Source organism: Lissotriton vulgaris, chromosome 4_1 (assembly GCF_964263255.1).
Source record: "Lissotriton vulgaris chromosome 4_1, aLisVul1.2, whole genome shotgun sequence".
NCBI classification, from domain to species: Eukaryota; Metazoa; Chordata; class Amphibia; order Caudata; family Salamandridae; genus Lissotriton; species Lissotriton vulgaris.
This window is the reverse complement of record NC_141691.1, coordinates 769,715,818-769,740,921: the sequence shown is the minus strand read 5'-3', so window position 1 is coordinate 769,740,921 and position 25,104 is coordinate 769,715,818. Positions and strand designations below refer to the sequence as shown.

At 46.4% G+C, this 25,104-nt stretch overlaps 1 protein-coding gene across 2 annotated transcripts in view; it reads right to left on the bottom strand.

The window, feature by feature from the left end:
• Positions 1–568: 568 nt before the first annotated feature.
• Positions 569–25,104, bottom strand: part of DEK (DEK proto-oncogene) — a 361,945-nt gene continuing 337,409 nt past the window's right edge. For both annotated transcript variants that reach the window (XM_086965102.1, XM_086965103.1), the window contains one exon: positions 569–1,541. In XM_086965102.1, the coding sequence (XP_086821228.1) occupies positions 1,530–1,541 (12 nt within the window). In that variant the 3' untranslated portion in view covers positions 569–1,529. The remainder of the gene's footprint in view (positions 1,542–25,104) is intronic.

Sequence of the window (25,104 nt, the reverse complement as noted above, 5' to 3'; positions counted from 1 at the left end):
GAGGTGGTTGCTGGAACCTACAGTGATGTCACTTCCTGTACAGAAAAATGTAGTTAAATGAGAGCTGCTTGTTTGGCTTATTTTACAGCTGCTTTTCGCAGGACACCAGTGGAGCACAGAAACTAAAATTGTCCATCAAGGCAAATCCCAACTGGGCATTTAGGATTTCCTTAACACACGCACACTGGAATCTTGGGAGATTCACTGAGGACAAAGTAATGAGACCCCCTCCCCGATTAGAAAATTCTATTGCATGACCAGAATGTTCCAGTAGCTTTATGGCAGTTTTGCTTATGGCCATACCAATCCCTAAAGGGCTTCTTGCCATAAAGGTTTTCTCCCTCAATAGGACTTTTTCTATGCCTCTAGTCTAGCCTATAACGTCAGTAGAGTGCATTAAAGACAAGTATAACAGAAAGAAAAAGCTATGATTCTCATGAGAAATGTAAATATAGTGGACTGGAAAGCAGATATACCAGTTTATAAGAAAATTTGGCACAGTCTAGGTTGTGAAGTTTGGCTGCTCACAACATCCCAATTACTTTAAAAATTATTCTGACCACCGAGACAGGATGTAAAATAAGCTTATTTTTATTAATCAACACCAATGAACCAAGCATTTGTAGTATCTTGTACAGTAAAAAAGAAAACATTTATGTATTGAACTGTAAAATATGAAGGTTTCACAAAAAAATCCAGGTGCAACTGATAAAATGGTAGTATAAGGATACCTTTTCTAATATTTAACTCGCTGCCTTTTTACAGCTGAATACTGCAAGATAACCTTTCAGACATCAAAAAAGGGGAGAACCACCCCATCCCACAAACACTTATTTTTTTTATATTTATGTACACATTCACACAACGTTAAAAAAGGTACAAAAATATCAACACCTAAAGCTTAGTTCAACTATGTTTGAACAAGTTCTCATTGAGAAAATGCAGCTAGGTTATAATTTAACAATTCTGAAATTTAAATATTTTGGAGAATGTATGGCATGTACAATGAGTATTGAGAATATTGGATATAACCTTCCCCTCAAAACTGTCAGGGTATATTCAAACTGAACCTAATTAGAAATACTGCAGTAATCAATACATCTGCCATGTGCACAAGGCAACATGATAAATCTTTTTTCGAAATGAAATTACCCGACTGGTCTAATTGTGAACATTAAAATCCATCAACCCATAAACAATGAAAATATTGAGAAATACCAAAAAAGAAACCATGTACAACATTTAAATCAGTAAGCAAACAAGTGTCCTTGCAGAGAAACATGCACATTACTAAAATATCCAACTATAAAAAAAAAATCAAAGGTTTAATAAAGCAATATACAAATGCGCACCCCCCCCCCCCCCCCCCCCAACAATATGGAAAATCAACTGCCTAAAATTCAATGCTATAGCACAAGTGGTAAAACGAAAGAATATACAATCTGTTGCTGGTGTTGGATCTTTACAGCTTTTGCGTTGGAGTATGCTTCAGTTGGTCTCCATTAATTGTCACAACAAGAGATCCATCATCACGAAATTAACTGAAAAGAGAAAAGTTTATTGTAATGATCCCAGTTTAGGAAATGTCATGAAAAATCACTGTACAGTTTTAAAATACTGACAAGACAAGATGTTAAAAGCAAACAATGACAAAGATGCTTGCCTATAATTTTTGTATCTCATCTTAAGTGCATTCCATTCACAATGTGCAGAAGAAAACATTGGTAATGATCTTTCTGGTGGATACTCTAGTTGCCTGTAGATTTCTCACCTTTTGAATAGCCCAGGTTTCAGACTAAACCTGAAATCTTTTAATATATCGCCATGCTGGTAAAGGGTGCTAGCTCCATGCAGTGCCAGTGTGCTATCAAATATCAGTTTCCAATCCATTTAAATGCCATTGAAATGACCAAGTTGAGAAATCAGGTGCAGTACAAATCATAGAACTGGCATCTAATTTTCATGTGTAGATTACCCACCTTTAAAATGGATTCCCCAAGCAGTACCTTCCCAGGAGCTGGGAAAATGGCTGGTTCTACTACAAAGTCCCAGAGGACTGGATGTGTGGAGTGAGATTCCCTTTACACTTCGGAGTTCAAGCAGTAATACTTTACAAAAAGTATGGAAAAGTTCAGGTTGGCTTTTTGCATGGCCGGCACTCCCCTTGACAAAATTGAGGAGGTAGACTGAACTGTGGTGGAGTGAGCCCTAATTCACGCCAAGGAATAGCACATGTTGATGCACAAGATGAGCCATAGTGATAATATTGATGGCATGGCCTTCATCTTACCTAGATATCTAATGAACAGTTTGGTGTAAACTCTGAACTCCTTGGATCGGTGGATGGAGAAGCTGACCGCTCCTGGGGTCCAGGCTATGGAGTAGTTTACCTGTACCTCCAGTTCTGTAGTAGGGGTACCTGTTATAGTCATAATCTAGTGAATAGTCCAGCCCATGTGCGTGGAGCCTGGAGCAATCAAAAAAAATCTTTTCAGCTGTCTTCTTTGCAGTCCTGCATAGACACTTAAGAGAAAATGAAGACAAATAATGCAGCCTAACAAACAAGGCTACAAAGGCCACCACTTCATCGAAACCATGAAAAGGATAGCCTACCAGGTCCGGTTGTACACTGATTACCAAGTTTTCCTCACAGGAAAATCTCCCCTTCACCAAAATCCTTGGAATGATAGAGAGGAAGGATTGGACAGACAAGCCCCATAGGCTGGCATTATGTGTCTTGAAAAGGGATACCGTGCCTTTAAGGAACTCTTCAGAGACCCTCGGTATCCCATGATGCACAGCCAAGTCCTTTTACTTTCAGTTCTTTTTGAAGGTGTATAAAGCAAGGCTTGTAGCATACATTACAGTACCATTTTCTCCACCGGGGAGGAGGGCGGGCGCTTATGACTAACAGAGATACCCCTACTACAGAACTGGAGTTACAGGTAAGAAACTACTCCTTCTGTAGTAGGGGATCTCTGTGTATAGTCATAATCTAGTGAATAGAATGGCAAGCCCATCCCAAAACACCAACCCGGCGGTGGAGAAAAACATACCACTACTGTGCAAACAGATTTCTCAACAAAGCTTGCCCAACTGAGCATCTGCTCAGGCATCAGCGTCCAGACCGTAATGCTTAGCAAAGGTGTGGACCGACTTCCAAGTGGCAGCCCTGCAGATCTCTGCAATGGGAACATTACGAAGCAAAGCTGTTGTAGCTGCTTTGCCCCTGGTAGAATGAGCCTTAGGCTTACCTCCTAAGGTTTTGTTAGCCTTCTGGTAACATAACTGGATACAGGAAACAATCCACCTAGAGATGGACTGTTTTGAGGTGGCAAGGCCAGTCCTAACCGACACATAGTTGACTAACAATTGGTCTGACCTACGAATGTCCTTGGTCTTATCCAAGTAGAATTTCAACACCCTTCTGACATCCAGGGAATGGAGAGACCTTTCTGCTGGAGTTGAAAGATTCTGGAAAAACGTAGGTAAAGTTATGGTCTGATTGACGTGGAAATCAGAAATCACCTTAGGGGGAGTACGCATCACAACCTTAGCAGCATGAAACACAGAATAAGGTTCTTGACAACACAACGCCTAAATTTCATTCACCCTGCGGGTCGATGTAATAGCCACAAGGAAGGCCGCCTTCCAAGACAAGTGCTGCAGAGAAGCCTTATGGATGAGTTCAAAAGGCTCTTTCATCAACCTGGACAGCACCACATTCAGCTCCCATGATGGAGAAGGACGCCGAACAGTAGGAAACACTTTCTTCAATCCTTCCAAGAAAACTTTAATATCAGGAATTTGGAAGATGGATGTCTGTGAAGGGCATTTCCTATACGCAGTCTATGCTGCGAGGTGAACCTTAATCAAATGAAAATTAAGGCCAGACTGAGCCAAATGCAAAAGATATGGAAGAATGACATCTTCCTTGCAGGTTGTAGGGTCATAGTTCTTGGAAGTACACCAGATGCAGAGCCTCTTCCACTTGTAGGCATAGGAAGTCCTAGTAGAAGGTCTCTTAGCTTCCTTAAGTATAGTCATGCAATCTTCAGGAAGATTCAAGTGTTCGTATAGCACTATCTCAGGAGCCATGCAGCCAAACTCAACGATGAGGTTGGGGTGCACCATCTGCCCCTCGAACTTTGTGAGAAGGTCCGGCCAACACGGCAGCCGCATGTGGGGTAGGAGAGACCGGTGAAGCAGGTCCGTGAACCACCACTGTTGGGGCCACTCTGGAGCAATGAGGATCATCCGTGCTCTGGATTGAGACAGCTTGATTAGCACTGCCGGAATCAGGGGTATGGGTGGAAAAGCGTACAGAAAGCTGTTTGACCAGCTGATCCATAGCGCGTTCCCCAGAGTCCCTGGTTGGTAATACCTGGAGGCGAAGTCTTGGCATTTTCTGTTTTCGGCGGTGGCGAACAGATCTACGTCCAGAGTGCCCCACCTGTAAAAGAGGTCTCCTAGTACTTAGTCGTTTAGAGCCCACTCGTGGTTTTCTTGCACCAACCTGCTGAGTGCGTCCGCCTGAACATTCTGCACACCTGGCAGATGGGTAGCTGTTATAGTCAGTCCTCTGGCTAGCAGCCAGTGCCAGATCGCCTGTGCTTCCTGTGAGTGCGCGATCGAGCCTCCCTGCTGGTTGAGGTAATAAATTGTGGTCTTATTTTCCGTCTGCACAAGCAAAGAGTCTGTCTGGAAGGACGGATGAAAGGCCTTCAGTGCCAAGTGGACAGCTCTGAGTTCCAGGAAATTGATGATATGTGGATGCCACCGGGGACCACGTTCCCTGGATCTGTAGATGGTCTGAATGCGCTCCCCAGCCTTGGAGAGAAGCATCCGTGACGACAGTCTGAACGGGAATGTCCTTGTGGAATGGAACCCCCTTGAGGAGATTCTCTGCGGAGCACCACCATCTCAGGGACTGTGGAGCGTGGAGGGACAGCTTTATCCTGTTGGCCCAGCTCCCCCGCTTCTGGTCCCATTGATCCTCCAGACATTCCTGCAACAGCCTTATGTGTAGGCGTGCGTGTGGCGTGAGGGAAATGCAAGAGGCCATCGACCCTAGTAGAGAAGACTGCGTCCTCACTGCTGTAGCTGGAACAGCTATGAGAGCCTGAGCCTTTCCGAAGGATCGATAAGCGTCGCTCCTCCTAAGGAGACACGCTTGCTGAAAGAGTATCGATGGAGGCTCCCAAGTACTGCAGGCACTGGAAAGGTGTCGGAATGGACTTGGACATGTTTATGTGCAACCCCAGTTGGTTCAATAGAACAGTCATCCTGTTGAAGTGCTTACCTCATGGTGCAAACTCTGGCAGCAGCAGATTCACCGTTGGGCCAGATACGTACGCTCTGGCGGTGCAGGCTCTTGGCAATGCTTCTGCAGTGAAACAGCATGGAGGGCAGTGTGGGTGGGCGAAGAAATCTGGGATCTGAATTTGAAGTGCGTGTTGCAATTATGAAAGCGGGCGCCATGATAAACAAAAAACAGTGCCTGTGTACATCAAAGTGTTGCGTGGTTGCCCATTTAGCGTCTGCTGTGGCTAATCAATACCATGAAATAAAATAATGATTCTCCAAAGGAACTCAAATAAGTATAGTGTGTTTAAACTGTACTTAGCCAGTGCTGCCTCTGCAGAAAAGGAAATGCTGCATGGGACCACCAACCAATAAGGAGTCAAGACAGAAGAGCAACGCAGGAGTGAACCAATCCCAAGCAGCAGGCGGGATAACACTCCGTACAGTGAGTACCCCCAGTCTTACAGGCAGAACTTCTGCACAGCCTAGACTAAACGTAAAAAGTCGTCCAGAAAAATTCAGCCTGGATCAGCAATGTCTACCCAAGCTAAATTACTTCTCTATTGATCCAAAAACACAAATCAAAATGATAATCTCTGGACATTTTTTATTTTAAAGGCGGTATATCCGGAAGCCAGGATTTTTTTGGGCCAGGGTGAGCATCTTGTCCTGGAGGAGAAAATATTTCAATGGGCCCAGGGATCGAGAATGAGATGAAGGGCTGCCTTCTTTTTAGGGAGCAGCAACCAGTCCTGATCTCTGATGCTGGAGCCCCCTCTATTGTTTCCTAGTCCAAGAGAGCTTGAACTTCTCCATGGAGTATGAACAAGTGACCCTCAGGAGGGGTGTTTTAGTGGGGTTGGGATGTTCTGGGGATAGGACAGAAAAAGGAGCAGACATTGCATATGGGTCTGGAAGCGGTTTACCTGATCCCCAGCCTCTACCTCTAAATTATTGGGAGGCCTTTTATTTCTGTGGTGCATACAGTCTCTGCCTCTACTGGTAGCCCCTACCGAAGCCTTGAAAGGGCTGTTGCTGGGACCACTGCTAAACAGACAAAGCTTAGCTCAGAGAGCAGGTAATAGTATTACTCGCCTTAATCTTTCAAGGTCCAAGTCTGCTTTTGCTCCGAACAACCTAGAGCGATCAGGGGAGTACCAAAATTGCACCACCAGCAGCACCCAAGGCAGCCGGGTGCAGAGGTCAAAATCAGAGTTCGAAACAATTCTATCCAATAGAGATGGAGTGCCTGGAGCCACACTGCTTGCAGGTAAATAGATCGGTTCAGGGGTCAAGCTTTGGTGTGGAGGAAGGGGTGTCACAAAGCAGCACCAAACCTACACCCCAGCGGCTCTGGGGTGGCCGGGTGCAATTTCAACATCGGGCGCCCAATGCTTTTCAATACGTAATTCTCCTTTCAGCAGAGGCGGATGGTGTTGCACCAGAGGAAGACTATCAACAGCAGAGGTAAGTTTGGATGTAGGTGGTCATAGGGGCACTGTCGATTTAGCTCACAGAGGCCCACGGGCTTCAGTGCCTTTCGACAGTCTTTTTGCCGGTCATCATCCTCTGGATTCACACTGCAGACGCTGTTGTGGCGGGCACGAGAGGTCAGCAAACGCTGAACACCGTCAGGATTGCTGGGGAGACTTCACTGCACAGTCAGCCACTCAGACTTTGGCCGTTCGGTGCAGAGTGGGCACAAGACTCGGATCTGCCTGGATTCGGAGTACTTGGAGTAGGTTTCTTCAGAACAGGTCAGCTGTCCACAAGAGACTGGAGTCTTTTTCAAAGGCAGCAGTCCTCCCAGGGGTTTCAGAGGTTGCAGGTTCGCAGAAGCTGGAGACAGGCCGGTAAGGTTGGTGCCAAAGAAGTAGTCTTCTTTGCAGGGTGCTCTACTTAGGTAGTCGTAGTTTTTAGGTCCAGGGGAGCCTCCTAAATACTAAATGTAGGGGGCATTTTGGTGGAGTAGATGATAGGGCCAATGGGCACATTACCTGGGGTGACTACACCCTCCATTATGCACCCCTCCTGTGGAAGGGGGCATAGATCTAGCCCTGATTAGAGGGTCCTGCCCAGCTTCAAAATGGCAGGGACTAAAAGATGTGCTTCCCCTCGCTTCTCCCACCTTAGGGGTGGAGTTGGCAGAGTTGGGCACACCTACTTTTTGAAGTTTCCCCACCCAAAGTGGAAGTCAAACAGAACCCTATTTTCTCACAAGGACCCAACTTGAACTATAACTAATCGGGCAACAGCACCCTCTAAATCACTCCCAACAGAGTAAGAGTCCACAGATTTTCAAGCACAAATGGAAATAAAGAATTTCGAGCTATGAGGGGAGCCCCTCCAGTAATAGGAAAAGCTCTGTAAAGCAATGCCACATGGGCCACCTGGGGGCCATCAGAATGAGACCACCACGCTACTTTCCTCTTGCTGAGAACCCTTGGTAATAAAAAGGTATATGGGGAAAATGACATCCCGGACCATAGGTCAAAAGGCATTCCTCCACGATCCTGGATGTGGCTGCCAACTTGCACAGAACTGCTGCTTGTGATTTTAGTTTGTTGAAAAGATCTACAGCTGGTTTGCCCAGAACAAGTAGATCATACTTGGAACCGACGGATCAAACTGCCATTCGTGGAGGCTGTTTCCAAGTTTGCTTAGTTGGTCTGCTAAGAGACTACTAGTCCTGGGGACATGTGTGGCCCTAGGAGTTATTCTGTGCGTTAGCCTGCTCCAGATTTCCTGATTTTTCTTGGACAGTGCCAGTGATCTTCTGCCACTTTGCTTGTTCCTCATTGCATGCTGGTGATACTGTCCGTGCTAACTAACTCTGAAGAACCTGCTATCATTGGTAGGAAAGCTTGTAGACTGGGTTAGATGGCTTTGAGCTCCAGGTAACTAATATGTATTATCTTCTTGAGTGGCGACCACTATCGTTGAATTTGCAGGTTCTGTAGATAACTGCCCCAGCTCCACAAGACACCTCCTTAGTCACTACAAAGTGAGGTATTTTAAGTAAGAGTGTAAGGTCCTCTGACAGGTCTGGGACTACAAGGCTATAGCTTCCATCATACCTGCGTGAAGTTCAGAAGGCCCATGAATGATTCTTGTTTGAGACAACAGTTTTTGTAGCTTTGCTGTAAGGTTCTAATTTTTCGGCGTGCAAGAGGGATTGTATGGATCTCAGGAGAGGAAGCCTGGAAGCCAATTGGACAGTTTTTAAAAAATGTTTATTTTACGTTCCCGAGACAGTTCCTAGAGCTTTCCTTGACTGTCTAGGGATAGAAAGTCTTGGTGCTTGACAGTATCTAGTGTAGTGTCCCAGGAACTGCATCTTCTTGGATTGAGGAGGTGATGAGCTTTAATAATTCATAGAGACCTACTTTGTGAAATAACTTTAGGAAAGCCTCTGAGGTCTTGGATGCATGAAATGCTGTTGGCGCTTTTATCAACCAATTGTCGAAGTAGGGGAATACCAGACGACTGTCCTTCCTGAAAAAACCTGCAAAAGGGGTTAGACAGTAGGGAAAACGCAGGAAGCTTATCTGAAGCCAAATGGGAGCACTTTTATGCGTGGGTGGGAATGCGCAAGTATGAATCCTGTAAATTCGAGCTGTCATGTGGTGTCTGAGGGTGACCACCAAAGGATTGTTTCAGGAAATACTGGTTTAATTTCTGGAGGGCTAAGATGGATCGCCACTCTTCTGTTTTCGGGTCTATGAGGAAAAACAGAGAATGGAAGCCAGTTCCTGAGAATGTGGGCCTTTCTCTATGGAACCTTTGGTTAGCATAGCTAGCACTCTTCCAAAGCAAATTGAGATGAGGTGAGCGCCATCTGGGTGAACTCTAATGTCTGTCCAGAAGTGGTGAGATTGAAGACTTATTTGTCTGATGCTCATTTCCGCAATGGATGACAACATTTTGTTATTGTTTCTCCCACAGGATAGCAAAAGCAGCACCCGAGCTTTGTCTCTATAGGTAAGCTAGCCCATGGGCTACTGAAGGGTTTGATAAGTCTGATATCTAAGGTATACTCCTTGAAACGGTAAAAGTGCCTTTCACGGGTCCCACTAAAGGGTGTTTCTTTTGAAACTGTAATGTGGCCAAAAGAGCTTCGATGTCAGTCAACCGTAACGGCTTGTAAGACGTAGGTCGACGTGCTTGCCAAACAGTCGTCATGGTAAGGTACAAATATTACATAGATTGGCATTGGTAAGTCACCCCTCCAGCAGGCCTTACAGCCCTAAAGCATGGTGCACTATACCACAGGCGAGGGCATATATGTACGAGTAAAATATATTGAAACTGCAGTAGACTATAGGTTTGGCACCTCAATCATAATGTCCATAAGATATTAGAGCCCTGTGCCAGAAGCCTCCGAGACATGCTGAACTTGGGGCCCACTGGAAAGCCAAAGACACAAATTGAAGATAAATGGAGGCAGCACCGGGGATGAAGTCACATTAGACAATATGTTATAGTCAAATTTCTTTTATTCTTATTTAGATTAAATTAGGACAACAGCCAACGCGTTTTGTTCCCTTTGTAGGAACTTCATCAGGGTAGGAGATTTCCGTGTAAAACAGGTCCCAATTTTTAAAAAAATCGAAGCGATGGTCAGCCCAACGATGCAGGTTGTGTAAGATCAGATTCTGTCCAGAGCATATGAATGTCCGTAAGTGTCGGCACAATATTCCAACTGATATCGGTTCGCTCTGATAGTTCCCTCAAAGGTATCAGACGGAATTCTTTGTAATTAAAGGATGAAAAGTCTGGCTATGTAGATTTGTAACTGCGGTCAAGTGTCCACATGTACAGCAATGAAATTGTTACGGACAAATGGCATCCGCCCACTATAGTCTGGAACAGAAGTAGTTCTTGGGGAACTGGGGTCGGGTCAGGGGTCCGTGTTTCCCTGCTCATCAAATAAAACCCCCAAATAGGTAAAAGGAAACCCTGATCTGCTCAACGCCTTCACAGTAAAGATTTAAATGTTTTTTTTTAGCCGTTGACACTGCTTGAGATTTTGCTATATTAACTACAGTTACTGCCTGGCCTACATTAGCTTATTGTCGCACTAACATCTACAGAATAGTGCACGTTGAATGTGTGCGTTGTAGACCATGTTGCAGCTTTACAGATGTCAGCTATGGGAATGTTTCCTAAGAAAGCCATAGTAGCCCCTAGTTTGCGGGTGGAATGCGCTCTAGGGGGTATTTGCAAATTCCTTTTTGCTTTTGCATAGCATGTTTTACTATATTTAACTATTCACTGAGCAATACCTGATTTAGAAATGGGATTGCCTTTGTGTGGTGGAGCAAAAGCTACAAAGAGTGGTTTAGTTTTACGAAATGGGTTTGTCCTTTCTATGTAAACAAGCATTATTGTATTAACAGCAAACGTGTGTAGAGCATGTTCTGCCACTGAACATACTAGAGGAAAAACACTGGCAATCAACAGATTGATGTGAAAGGCAGATACCACTTTGGGGTTAGTAAGAAGAATCACTGTTTTTTAGTGGACCTGACAGAATGGTTCCTCTATGGTTAGTGCCTGAAACTCACCCACTCTCCTCAGTGATGTAATAGCGATGAGGACAGCAACTTTCCAAGTGAGAAATTGCAGTTAACATTTATGTAATGGCTCAAAGGATGGACCCATTAATCTGGTGGGGACAATGTTAAGATGTCACGCTGGAGCTCTTGGAAGGCTTGGTGGGGTAACTCTAGTTCTTCCATAAAATCCTTGATAAAGAGTACTCTGAAAAGGGACAGATGCTGTCTATTTTGAAGGTATACAGCTATTGCAGTGAGATGCAAGCATATGGATGTGTAAGCAAATCCGGACTGCTGTATGTGTAGTAAATAAGGATTAGTTACTTACTTGTAATACTAGTTCTCTTCCAGGGGTATACTCAAAGTCATAAGCACTGAATTATCTCCGCCCATAAGTGGGAACCCGGAACATATATACTAATACATATATATATGTGTAAAATATATAAAAAGAGTACATAGTACTAAAATAGGAATATGCTACTTACCAGTATGCATCTGCTCTTGGCATGTAGGGCTGCTGACATTCATATCTGTGCATAGATCGCCGCCTAGTGTTGTGTCCAGATGATTGTCCTGGAAGAGTCTTCGAAGTATCACAAGATAGGTGGCTCCTCCCCTGGACTACAGTGCGCATGGGCATCCTCTCCGTCCTCAGATTGTTTTTCGCCATTGTGGCAGAGATGGAGTGTAATACAGTAAGTGAGGACCATGCCTGAGAATGATTCTGAGTGTTACAGCTGCGACAGGCACCGGGGAGGAGGGCGGGCAATATGAATGTCAGCAGCCCTACATGCCAAGAACAGATGCATACTGGTAAGTAGCATATTCCGTTCAAGGCATGTGGGCAGCTGAATTCATATCTGTGCATAGAATAAATAGCAGTTACCTCCTTAGCGGTGGTTGCCCGTGCCAGCTGCAGCAGTCTGAAAAAGGGTTTTGAGAACAGCCTGTCCTACAGCAGCTTGCTGTTTGGAGTGTACTTCTACGCAGTAGAGTTTGGTAAATGTATGTATGGTGGTCCATGTGGCTGCTCTACATATATCCTCTAGGGGAATGTTACCTAGGAAAGCCGTGGATGCCCCTAACTTGCGTGTGGAATGCGCTCTTGGGGGAACTGTTAATGTGCGTATAGCTTTTTGATAACAGATTTGTATGCACTTAATCCATCTGGCTATACCGGATTTGGAAATGGGGTTGCCTTTGTGCTGTGGAGAGAAGGCAACAAACAGTTGTTTAGTCTTTCTAAAATCCTTTGTCCTGTCGATGTAATACAGGAGACCTCTTTTAACATCTAGGGTGTGCAGTGCTCGCTCTGCCACAGAATCTGGATTGGGGAAGAAAACTGACAGTTCTATGGTTTGATTAATGTGGAACTGCGACACCACTTTAGGCATGAACTTAGGGTTGGTACGTAGCACTACCCTATTAGCATGGATCTGTATGAAAGGCTCTTGAATAGTTAGGGCTTGAAGCTCACTAACTCTTTTTAGCGATGTGATGGCTACTAGAAAAAACACTTTCCATGTAAGAAACTGTATTTCACAAGAGTGAAGAGGTTCAAAGGGTGGTCCCATTAGTCTGGTGAGAACTACATTTAGATTCCAGACAGGTGAAGGAGGGTGCCTGGGAGGAATCACTCTTTTGAGTCCTTCCATAAAGGCTTTAATGGCAGGCACCCTGAAAAGGGTAAGATGCTGCCTGTTTTGAAGATACGCTGCAATGGCGGCCAGGTGTATCCTGATGGAACTATATGCCAGATTGCATCTGTATAGATGCAACAAACATATGATGTTCTGCGTGGACGCATCTAGCGGATTAATGTCATTACTGCAACAGTAAATGACAAACCGTTTCCATTTGGCTGTATAGCATGCCCTAGTTGTAGGTCGCCTTGCCTCCTTGATGATGTTCATACAGTCAGGGGGTAGGTTGAGGTAGCCAAACTATGACCTCAGGAGCCATATCGCAAGGCTCAACTGTTGTGGATCTGGGTGCTGAATGTCTCCATGGCTCCGAGTGAGGAGACTGGGCGTGAGGCGCAGCCTTTTGTGAGGCACCACTGAAAGTTCTAGGAATGTGGTGTACCAGGCCTGCAGTGTCCACTTTGGAGCAACCAGGATGAGCGTCATGGAGCGTTGTCGTAGTTTGTGTGCCACTAGCGGTATGAGTGGTTCTGGAGGAAAAGCGTACGCAAATCTGCCTGACCAGTTCATCCATATCGCATTGCCCTGAGACTGCGGGTGTGGGAACCTGGCGGCGAAGGTTTGGCATTTTGCGTTTTCCTGTGTGGCGAATAGGTCGATCTCAGGATGACCCCACTGCTGGAAATATGGTTGGAGCACCGAGGGGTGCATCTCCCACTCGTGCATCTGATGGCTGTGCCTGCTGAGCAGGTCCGCCATCTGGTTGTCTTTGCCTGGGAGATATTCCGCCATGAGGAACATGTTTCCATGAATGGCCCACTTCCACATGCTCTGGGCTAGATGAGACAATTGTGGAGTGTGTGTGCCTCCCTGCTTCTGGATGTAATACATGGCAGTAATGTTGTCCGTCCGGATCAGCACGACTTTGTTGCACAAGTGTATTTTGAACGCCTTCATCGCCAAGAAGATTGCCATCAGCTCCAGCAGGTTGAAGTGCATCTTCTGCTGCTGTGTCGTCCATAGTCCCTGCACTGTATAATGGAGAACATGCGCTCCCCAGCCCTGGAGAGACGCGTCAGTTGTCAGCACTACTTGTAGTACAGGTTCTTTGAACGGTCGTCCCCTGCAAAGGTTTTGTGTGTTCCACCAATGCAGAGTTGTAAGCACGACCGGTCACCAACACTAGGTCTTTTAGATGTCCACGAGCCTGGTTCCACTGTCGTGCTAAGCACTCTTGGAGGGAACGCATGTGCAGCCATGCGTGTGGGACTATGAAGATGCAGGAGGCCATCATACCTATCAGTTGCAAGAACACCTGCGCCGGGAGCAAGTGTTGGGGTCTGAATTTCTGAATTAGCAATTGCATGCTGTTGACTCTGGCTGAGTTTGGCTGCGCTGTTGCTGTCATAGTGTTTATTGTTGCCCCTAGGTACTGTTGTACATGTGCGGGCTGAAGGTGTGATTTTGGGTAATTTAGTGAAAATCCTAGACTGTGTAGGAGGTGAATCGTGCTGGACATGTGGCTGGCACATTGCTGGGCTGACTTTGCTTGAACAAGCCAGTCGTCCAGGTAAGGATAGACATGGATGTGTTGTCTCCGAAGGTGCGCAGCCACTGTCGCCAAGCACTTGGTGAACACCCTGGGGGCTGTAGTGACCCCGAAAGGCAGGACCTTGAACTGGTAATGCTGGTTGTTGACAGTGAACCTGAGATACTTCCTGTGACCTGGATGAATGGGAATGTGAAAATAGGCATCCTTCAGGTCTAGTGTTGCCAGGAAGTCCCCCTGTCTGAGCAATGGTAGAACTTGCTGTAAAGTTAACATATGAAAATGTTCTGACAAGATGTACTGGTTCAGGGGTCTGAGGTCTAGAATGGGCCGCAGGGAACCGTCCTTTTTTGGGATCAAGAAGTACAGTGAGAATACCCCTGCACCTTGCTGTTCTAAAGGCACCAGTCTATGGCTCCTTTTTGCAGCATGCAGATTACGTCTTGCTGCAATAAGTGCATGTGCTCTGCGGACATAGGACGGTGCCTTGGGGGTATGTTGGGAGGAGTGGAGGTTAGTTCTAGACAATAGCCGTATTGGATAAGTTGTCTCACCCACCTGTCTGTGGTAATGCCTTCCCAGACTGGCAGGAACTGCTGGAGTCTTCCCCCGACCGGTGTTATATGGTCAGGGATGCAGTGACAAGGAGTCACTGTTTATTGGTGGCGGAGGATCTGGCATTGTTATTTCCACGTCCTCTGCCTTTGGTGCTGTTCCCACAATATCCACCCCTGTTATTCTTGTTGTAGGTGGTTTGCGTGCTCCCTTTGTTGTATTGGGCTTGCTGCAATGCCTGACCTCTAGAAGCTCCCCTGTTACCGGAGCAACGAAGGGAACTGCCCTTGAACTGCTGTGACTGCAGAGCCCCCATGGATTTTGCTGTCAGTGTCTTTTTCAATTTTATTAAGGGCCGTGTCTACATCAGGACCAACAAGAAAGTCAGGGTTAACTGGCTGATTGAGCAAAGTTGTTTGGATCTCTGGTTTGAAACCAGAGATGCGGAGCCAGGCATGACGTCTTAGCATTACACTAGTGTTTATGGCTCTAGCTGCTGTGTCTGCTGCATCGAGTGTACACTTGATGGATGCATTTGAAATTAACTTTCCTTCCTGTATTAGCTTTTCTGCTCCCTCTTTATAAGCATCAGGCAGGTGTTGCATCAGCTGTTCTAACGTGTCGTAGTGAGCCCCATCATATCTGGCTAATAGGGCCTGCGTATTTGAGATCCTCCAAATATTAGCTGCTTGAGCTGCTACCCGTTTGCCAGAAGCTTCCAAGATTTTGGATTCTTTGTCCGGAGGAGCATCATCACTTGTTTGAGAGTTTGCTCTCTTGCGAGCATTAGCCACTACCAGGGAGTCCAATGGGAGCTGGCCCTTGATGTACGTAGGGTCCACAGGCGCAGGCCTATATTTTCTTTCAATCCTTGGGTTTACAACCCTTGCCCTTGTAGTCTCCTTGAAAATGTCAGTGGCATGTTTGAGGACACCCTTCAGCACAGGCAATGTCTTTACCGATCTTTCTGAGGTTGAGAAAGTATCAAATAGAAAGTCCTCCTCCACTGGCTCAGCGTGCATTTCAACGTCATGGTTAATGGCCGCCCTTTCAATGAAAGCGTTAAACGCCGCTGTGTCTTCAGTAGGCGAGGTCTTGACATGATAGGACTGAGTATCAGGCGTAGTGTGTGGATCAACAGGGTCAGTTCAGTGTTGAGGTTCCCCTTGATCTGCGTCAGCATGATAAATAAATCCCATATGACTGTAATCATCTCCCACATCCTCATCACTGCGTGTGGGAGAATAGGCATCGTGTTGAGTATATGACTCAACATGTTCAAAGAGAACAGGTGAGGTGGCTGAATCCTTTTTCTTTGAGAGGGATTTTGTATGACTCTAAAGGATGTTCTGGAGCGATTTTCCGTATGTGAATGGTGAAGAGCTTCGACTGATTGACATACGAGGGTGCCTGGAACATTACCTCCTCCTGAACGGACTGAGACTTGGAAGGTCCTGATACCTTTTTGGTGGTTTCGGTGCTCCTTTGTGGCTCGAACGCTTTGGGTCGAGCGCAGTCCGTATTTAATTGGTGGAGGAAGCACCGGAGACGAACCGACCTTTTTAGATATTGACGTAGTCTTCGATCCGATTAGCTTCGGTGAATCACCAGGATGCTTGCGGCCTTGCGTCGACTCGAGCTTCGACGAGATATGCTCTTTCGGGTCGGGTTTGGTCTTCGACTCGAGGGCCTTGCTCAACATTGGCTTAGAGGCTGCAAGCGTTGGTTCGACAGTCTTTTTAGCCTGGAGTCCTTTGGCAGTGTCGCCATGTTTGGACCTAGACGGCGTCAGTGACGTGCTTGACTGGCTTCGGCGCCCCGCTCTTGGGGCCGACGCCGCCTTGTGGCCTCGAAGGGTGGACGACATTTGCAGACTTGACTGGAGCCGAGGAGTCCGAGGGAGTCTATCCGAGGACTGCCTTCAACAGTTTCGGTTTCGTTTTTGCCTCTATTGGTTTCGATTTTGGTGGATCGACCGATGGCTCCTTAGAAGTATTCTTAGCCGGGCCTTGACGCGGGGCTATAGAATGTGGCGTAAGATCTCGACTAAGGCCTTCCGGCGATGCCTCGACCTGAGCCTTAGAGAGCACAGTGTCAATATTAGGCCCCGCGATTGCGGGTGGGCCTTGCTCATTGCTCGAGTCGTCCTAGACGGCTCCGATGGCCTCTGCGTCGTCTCCTACCTCGACGAAGTCTTCTTCATGGACGTAGTCTTCATCATCGTCCACACCGAAGGTAGAGTCTCGCTCCGACTCGGGGTCCGACTGCTGGTCAGGATCTTCTTCATCGACGCCTTCATCGTCATTGGCCTCGAAGATGTTCTCCGGGTCAGGCGCCGATTTCTGTGCCGACTGTCGTGCGGCACGTCGAAGTCGAAGCGTCTTCTTCGACCGGAACTTTGAAAAGGCCATACAGCTGGCCTAGTCGTGGTCCGGGGATAAACATTTATTGCACACTGGGTGCACATCAATGTGAGGGTATTTTGAGTTGCAGACGGGGCATCTCTTGAACGGGCTCCGTTCCATCGTTGTCGTAGTTGGGGCCTGTGGTGTCAAAAAGGCAAACGGCCTTCGACGTCCTGTTCGAAGAACTGGATGAAGTATAGGCACCGAACGAGACAATACAGACGCCCGAAGGCCTTTTGGCCTTGCGCAAAGAGTTTTATATCGATTCCGAACTTGAGTCAAGAAAGTACATCTGAACCCAATGGCGAAAAAAAAACTATGAGGATGGAGAGGATGCCCATGCGCACTGTAGTCCAGGGGAGGAGCCACCTATCTCGTGATACTTCGAAGACTCTTCCAGGACAACAATGTGCAATCATCCGGACCCAACACTAGGCGGCGATCTATGCACAGATATGAATTCAGCAGCCCACATGCCTCGAACATTATACACATACATGTATAACTAATATGCAGCCCTACAGTTAATCAATAGGCTAATAAAGCCATAATTACATGTCTTCAGCAGACTGAAAATAAACAAAATCAAATGCAAGAAAAGGATCTGAACCTTAAATACATTCCACAGAAAACAAGCTTTTATTTTCATCAAAGAACAGGTAATAAAAGGCATTTAGCATAAGTAGGCTGCATAAATAACATCCCTGTACAGAAAAGGAGACTGTCACCTCGCCTTTAAAGCCTCAGAGAATCTGAACACTTCACCTTTAAGGCCTCCAGGAGACCCCTGCTCCCATCATGCCACACAGGTGACAGTTAGGTCAGTTCTTTTGTACGGTATAGGAAATTTGCAGGAACCTGCATACAGAATGCAATAATAACATATCTAAACACAATGCTACTGCTCGCCCGGGGAGGCGGGAGGGTGCTTATGACTTTGAGGAGTATACCCCCTGGAAGAGAACTAGGATTACAGGTAAGTAACTAATCCTTCTCTTCCAGGGGATACTCATCAATAGTCATAAGCACTGAATAGAGTAGCAAGCTCATACCCACTTCCAAGCGGGTAAGCAGAAAATAAAGATGAAAACCACTATGACGCATATATCTCAGTTAGCATTTGCAGACAAGTTTCTTAATGATGCCTGCCCAACCTGAGCATCTGCTTGTGTGTCTGAATCAAGACAGTAATGGCGAGTAAAAGTATGGACTGAACGTCACGTAGCTGCCTTACAAATCTCTGCCATTGTAACATTCCTAAGGAGAGCTGTGGTAGAAGCTTACCCCCTTGTAGAATGAGCCTTTGGTCTTCCTGCCAAAGACCTGTTAGCTAATTGGTAGGCTAGTAAAATGCAAGAAACAATCCATCTAGATATCGACCTTTTGGACGCTACAGACACCCTGTTAATAGGACCATAGTTCACAAACGGTCCGACTTCCTCAAGGTCTTTGTCCCGTCCTAATAAAAATTGAGAACCCTCTTCAGATCTAAAGAATGGAGAGCTCTTTCTGGAGGATTATTTGTAGTTGAAAAAAGGTCTGCAAAGTTAGATTGATTAATGTGAAAGTCTGAAACCTTGGATAGAAAAGCAGGGTGTGTTCCGAGTACTACTCTATTAGCATGAAACACCGTGAAAGGTTCCTTACAAAACAGCACCTGGATCTCGTTCACTCTGCGAGCAGAAGTAATGGCTACCAGGAATGCAACCTTCCAAGTTAAATGTTGTAAGGAAGCTTTGTGGATAGGCTCAAGAGGAGCGCCCATTAACTTAGTCAATACCACATTAAGTTCCCAAGGTGGAGAAGGTGATCTGACTGGAGGGTATACCTTCTTTAAGCCTTCCAGAAAACCACCGGCATCCTAAAGAAAGGAGTCTGGTTAGGTGATTTTCTGCAGGCGGTGATAGCTGCAAGATGTACTTTAATAGAAGGCTAGACTTAGCCAAATGCAGCAAATAAGGCAAAATCACCTGCTCTTGACCTTGGATGGAGTCATGTCCGTTGTCCACACCACAGAATGAAACGCTTCCATTTAAAACCATATGACTTCCTTGTAGAAGGCTGCTTTGCCTCCTTAAGGATCTGCATACTGTCTGGATTCAACTGCAAATGGCCATACTGGATGACTTCAGGAGCCATGCTGCCAGGCGCAGGGAGGACAAGTTGGGGTGGAACACTCGCCCCTCCTGCTTGGATAGAAGATCCAGGCGACATGGGAACCTCCTGTGTGGCACTTCAGACAACTGAAGGAGGTCTGGAAACCACCACTGGCGAGGCCACTCCGGAGCAATAAGAATCATCCTTGAGTTGGTTCTGTACATCCTGTTGATCACAGTTGGAATCAATGGAGTCGGTGGAAAAGCGTACAGTAAGTTCTGACATCAATCTATCAAAAGGGCATTCCCTCGAGATCCAACCTGGGGAAACCTGGATGCGAAGACGGGGCATTTTGCGTTTCCTGCGTCTGCAAACAGGTCGATGTCTGGAGTTCCCCATGCCTGGAAAATACTGTCTGCGACTTCGGCGTTGAGGTACCAATCGTGAGCCTCAACAAAGTCCCTGCTGAGAAAATCTGCCTGAGAGTTGAGGGAGCCCAATGGATGCACAGCTACTATCGACAAGTCCCTTGCTAGTAAAAAGTTCCAAATGGTCTGGACCTCCATGGAGAGAGTCCTTGACCGGGTACTCCCGTTTGTTTAAATAATACATTGTTGTATTGTCTGTTTGAACCAGAAGGGATCGAGACTTGACCGATGGAAACCAGGACGAGAGCTAGATGTACTGCTCCGAGTTCTAGCAGATTCATGTGATCGCCCTTCTCGGATTCTGACCACAGCTCTTGTACTTGCAGAGGGCCCATTTGCGCACCCCAACCCTGGAGAGAGGCATCTGTGATCAGAGTTTGAGTTGGAGAATCGGCACTCCTTTCATTGTGTGCGACCTCTTCATCCACCATCGAATAGACTCTTTGGCTGTCTGATGCAGGATTATCTGATCCTCCCAGCACCAGATAGCTGCATCCATTGATCTAAGAACTGCTGCAATGGACGCATGTGCAACCTTGCTTTTGGTACTATAAAGATGCACGACGCCATTGACCCCAAGTAGAGAGGAGACCTGGCGAACTGTCGGTAGACTGGTATGAAGAAGAGACTGACATTTTATCTGAATTGATAACCACCTCTCCTCCGAAGGACACACGTTTACATTTTCGGTGTCCAAGAAGGATCCCAGATAGTGGATCTTTTGTGTTGGGTTTAGTATGGAATTTTTGAAGTTTACCTGAAGTCCCAACTTGCACAGAAGTTGAATGCATTTCGCAAGATGATCTTCCAGTAGAGATGGAGACTAACTTTTTAGGAGCCAATCGTCTAAGTAAGGGTATATGAAAATCTGCTTCCGAAGGAAAGCGGCTACCACCGCCATACACTTGGAAAATGTTCAGGGAGCTGACTTCAGCCCGAACGGAAGTACTGCAAATTGGTAATGATGCACAAATATTTGAAATCTTAGAAACTTGCGATGTTTCTTTGAGATTGGAACATGAAAATGCGTCCTTCAGGTCGATGGAACACACAGTCCCCTTGAAGGAGTTGAGGGAAGATTTGATGAAGTGCCAACATTCGTAATTTCTCCCTTCCAATGAATTTGTTCAACAATCTCAAGTCCAGTATGGGTCTGTACTCTGCCGTGGGACCTTTTTCTTACCAGGAAGAAGCGGGAGAATAGCTCCTTATTTCTCTGGGAAAGCGGAACTCTATAGCTTTTTTGCTTTACAGACTTTTTTTTCCAGAACAAATTTTATTTCTTTGACAACTGGCATATTGGACACCGTCCCTCAAAACACCGAAGGACCAGTGAGCGAATAATAAGGCATTTCATACATTTCAGTTCAATCAACGTTTTTAAATTAAAACAGCCCTCCCATCCCCCACCCCCTACCCCAGTTCCAACCCCCCTCCCCTCACAGTGTTTACAGAGTCCAAGAGCAGAGATAATCATGTCACTAATAGTGTGTACTCCCATTCACCCGGGCTCAACTAAGAATTGTTCGGCATCAATGTCCTGTTGCGCAGGTGGGTCCAGCCATAGCCCTCTGTTATCTGCCCATCGCTTCCATATCTTAAAATGTTTCCGGGGGCAGCCCCTGACCTTAAACACTGACGCTCCAACCCCATGCGAAAATCCAAACCCCTCTTCCACACTTCCAGAAAGGGGCCCTGGGGTCCTTCCAGGCCGGGGCACTGTCCCTTTTGGCTACTGTGAGGCCCAGGACCAGTAGATGGAGCTTATATAGGTTTCCTCCAACTTGTTCCAGGATATGCAACAGGCCCAGCTGCGGGGAGCGAGGAAGGTCCCAGCCCAGCACCTCAGACAAGCAATTCCACACTCCCATCCAAAATCGACAATTTTTCGCACGACCACACTATGGATAAACGTGCCCACCGCTCGCTCGCACCCCAAGCACTCAGGGGAGGCAATCAATCCAGCTCTCCACAGTCGGTTCCTCGTGTAATAGGCCCTGTGTAAATATTTGAATTGGATGAACCGTAAGCGCACTGCTATCGCCACTCCTCTCGGGGCATCTAGGGCCTCACACCAGTCCTCCTCCTCAAACTCCCCGATGTCACTCTCCCTTATGGAACGCAATTTGTCTAGTGGAGAGGAGCAATGAGTGACCAGGGTCTGGTATATGTTGGATATTTTCTTTTCTTCTAGTTCCCCCATAAACTTTACAGACTTTTTACTTCCTTTTGTAGAAGACTGAAGTGTTGATGACAAAAATGCTTTGGAGGTACATAAGGTGGTGGTTTTTTGAATTTGAGGAGATATCCGTTCTGAACGAAGTCTATGACCCATCTGTCTTTTGTCAATTTACTCCACTCGTCCAGAAATAAAGCGATTCTTCCTCCTCCCGGAGTAGACAACAGCCTTGGAGGAAGATCAGTCTCATGGTTTTGGAGGTTATTTCGAAACAGACTGCTGCCTGTTTCCACCTCTACCTCGCCCAGCCTGCGTTGTTGAAACTGTGACCTCTGCTGAGTCTGGCCCTGGTTTTGCGAAGAACAATTAGACATTTGCCCACGTTGTTGAAAAGACCTCTTGTTGTAGGGACGAAAACGACGTTGAAACTCTTCCTTCTGTTCTAGGCCAACAGCCATAATAGTTTGAAAAAAGCATCTAGCGGATTGATCTGGTTATTACAATAGATAACAAACCGCTCCCATTTAGCTGGGTAGCAAGCCCTTGTAGTAGGCCTTCTGGCCTGTCTGTGTACTTCTAGTCCATCCCCTTTCTAGGCATTGCTGTTAATGTGTCCATGTCCTTTAAAAATCCTCGCTTTTGCTTGGTTTTCTGCTCTGTTACTGTTTGTGTTCAGCCTCACCACCCTACCTGCTTACATATAAATATAGCATTCTTCCCCCCCACTGCCTCTTAATGCCACTGTTGTGCAACTGTGCCCTCCTGCCCCATTGCTTGTATTATTTTTAGCATTTATTTTAAAATGACGTCTATCTGCAATAGGGCTTCTTTTGGTAAGATATTTGGTTGTTTTTAGGCTCTTTTAAGGGGGATTGGGCTGGTTTCTATGCATTTACTTTTGTTAAACTACGGCCCCTTGAATAACCCAGCCTGTGAAGGCAGCCAATCCGCCTACCAAGCACCCACTTCAGACTTGTGTAAGTTAGTGAAGCAGACGAACAATTGTTACTTGCCTGTAAATGGTGGTTCCACAGTATTGGTGTGTTTCATAAATTCACATGCTTGAATATTCCCCGTCGAATTGGGAGCCCCATGGTAAATAAAATAGCAATAAAACCAATAATATATGTATATAAAAACAATTACATACATTCTAAAACCATAAATATTTATAAGTACCAAGGTTAGCATTAACACACAGGAATACATTAGAAGAAAAAAGCACTTTCATAGCATATCAATTTAATTATGCTAGTCCAAACTACAGGCAATCAGGCGCAAGCACCCCTCTAGAACCTTCTCCTCAGAGGCTCAGGCCCTCAGATTTTCGTAGCACAAGAGTGACAAGAGTCTAGAGGAGAAGAGAGCCTCTGAGGGGAGGTGGGTAGGTCGCATGTGAATCTATGAAAGACACTAATACTGGAGAACCACCATTTACAGGTAAGTAACAATTTTTCTTCTCCAGTATTGGGGTGTCTTTCATAAATTCACATGCTTGAATAGAATAGTGAGCAGTAATAGCAGTCCGCAAGACAAAAATAGCAGTGCATTAGCATACAATGCAATGAAATAACAATGCTGCCAGACAGACAATAGTACCCAAACAGGCGGAGGGAAGGAAAGTCTCACCTTATTTATAAAGATTGCGAAACACCGCTAGTCCCACTGCTGTATCAGCTTCGTTGATAGTCTGTAGGCAGTAGTGCTTTGTGAAAGTGTGCCTGCTGGACCACGTGGCTGCTCGACATATTTGGTGAATAGGAACACCAGCAAACAGGGCAGTAGAGGATGACCGCCCTGATGGAATGAGCTCTCACTATAGATTGAAGAGGCTTGCCGGCCTTCTGATGACAGAATGAGATTGCTGAGGAAATCCAACGTGCAATAGTTGGCTTGGTAACAGAACGCCCCTTGAGCATGCGTCCGTAAGCAACAAACAGTTGACCAGACCTACGAAAGGGCGCTGTCCTGTCGATGTAGAATTTAAGGCATCTTTTAATGTCCAATGAGTGCAAATGTTGCTCTGCTGGAGATCGTGGATTAGCCAAGAAAGTTTCTAAGAACACTGGTTCATGGAGGTGAAAATCAGTTGGCACCTTAGGCATGAATGCCAGGTTGGTGCAAAGTACAACAGTCAGATTTGAATTGAAGGAAAAGGAGGCTGAATGGTAAAGGCGTGGATATCACCCACGCAACGTGAGGAGGTCAAGGCAAGAAGGGCCACCTTCCAGGTCAAAAATTTCAAATCCGCTTTGTGGATCGGCTCAAAAGGCACCTTCGTCAATTGTGCCAAAACAGGTAAGAGGAGGACGCTGAATGGGCAGGAACATCCTGAACAGCCCCTTGAAAAACTGCTGAATGACTCTAGAAGAGTAGAGGAAGACTCATCCTGCCGAAAACGAGATTTTGCCGCTAGGAAGACCTTCAAAGTGGAGTGGAAAAGTCCTGAATGAGCCAACTGCAGAAAGAACGGCAGAAGCTGAGCAGGAGAGGAGTGCACGGGATGGATGTTGGCAGATGCACACCAGTGACAGAACCTTTTCCACTTTAGCTTGTAAATCTTTACTGTGGACGGAGCTCTCGCATTGGCAAGAACGTCTCTACATGCTGGTGAAATATTTAAGTGGGCAAACTCAAGGTGCTCCGGTTCCAGGCTGATAATGAGAGAGGAGGGGTCCGGATGACAGATCTGACCCTTGTCCATGGTGAGGAGATCTGCTCGAGGACAAAGGAGGATGGGTTCGCACTGAGAGAAGTAAGCAGTTACAAGAACCAAGCTTGTCGAGGCCATCTGGGAGCGATCAGGAGAATGTGGCACGGCTGCCTCTGCATTTTCCGCAACATTCGAGGAACCAGCGGAAAAGCATAGGCGAATAGATTGCACCAGTCCATCAAAAGGGCATTCCCAAATGACCCTTGATGGGGAAGCCAGCTTGCATAAGACTGACATTTCCAGTTCACAGGGCTCGCAAAACGATCCATGTTCGGGTGACCCCACAGCCGAAAGATTAAGTCCAGAGTCGGCTGATGCAACTCCCACTCATGGGTCGAGGACTCAGACCTGCTGAGGGAATCCGCTAGGATGTTGGAGATGCCTGGTAGGTGAACCGCTGTCAGGGTAATTTGGTGACAGAGTGCCCAGTCCCAGATGCTCTGTGCCAGCTGAGAAAGGAGCTGCGACTTGGTGCCGCCTTGTTTGTTTACATAGTGCATACTGGTGGTATTGTCGGTTTGAATGAGCACTGATTCCCTCTGGAGCAGAAGATGGAAAGACTTGAGCGCCAGGAAAATGGCCATTAGTTCCAGTCTGTTGATGAGCCAGGAACGTTGAGACAGGGTCCACTTGCCCTTTATGGATAGCCCCTGAAGATGTGCGCCCCAGC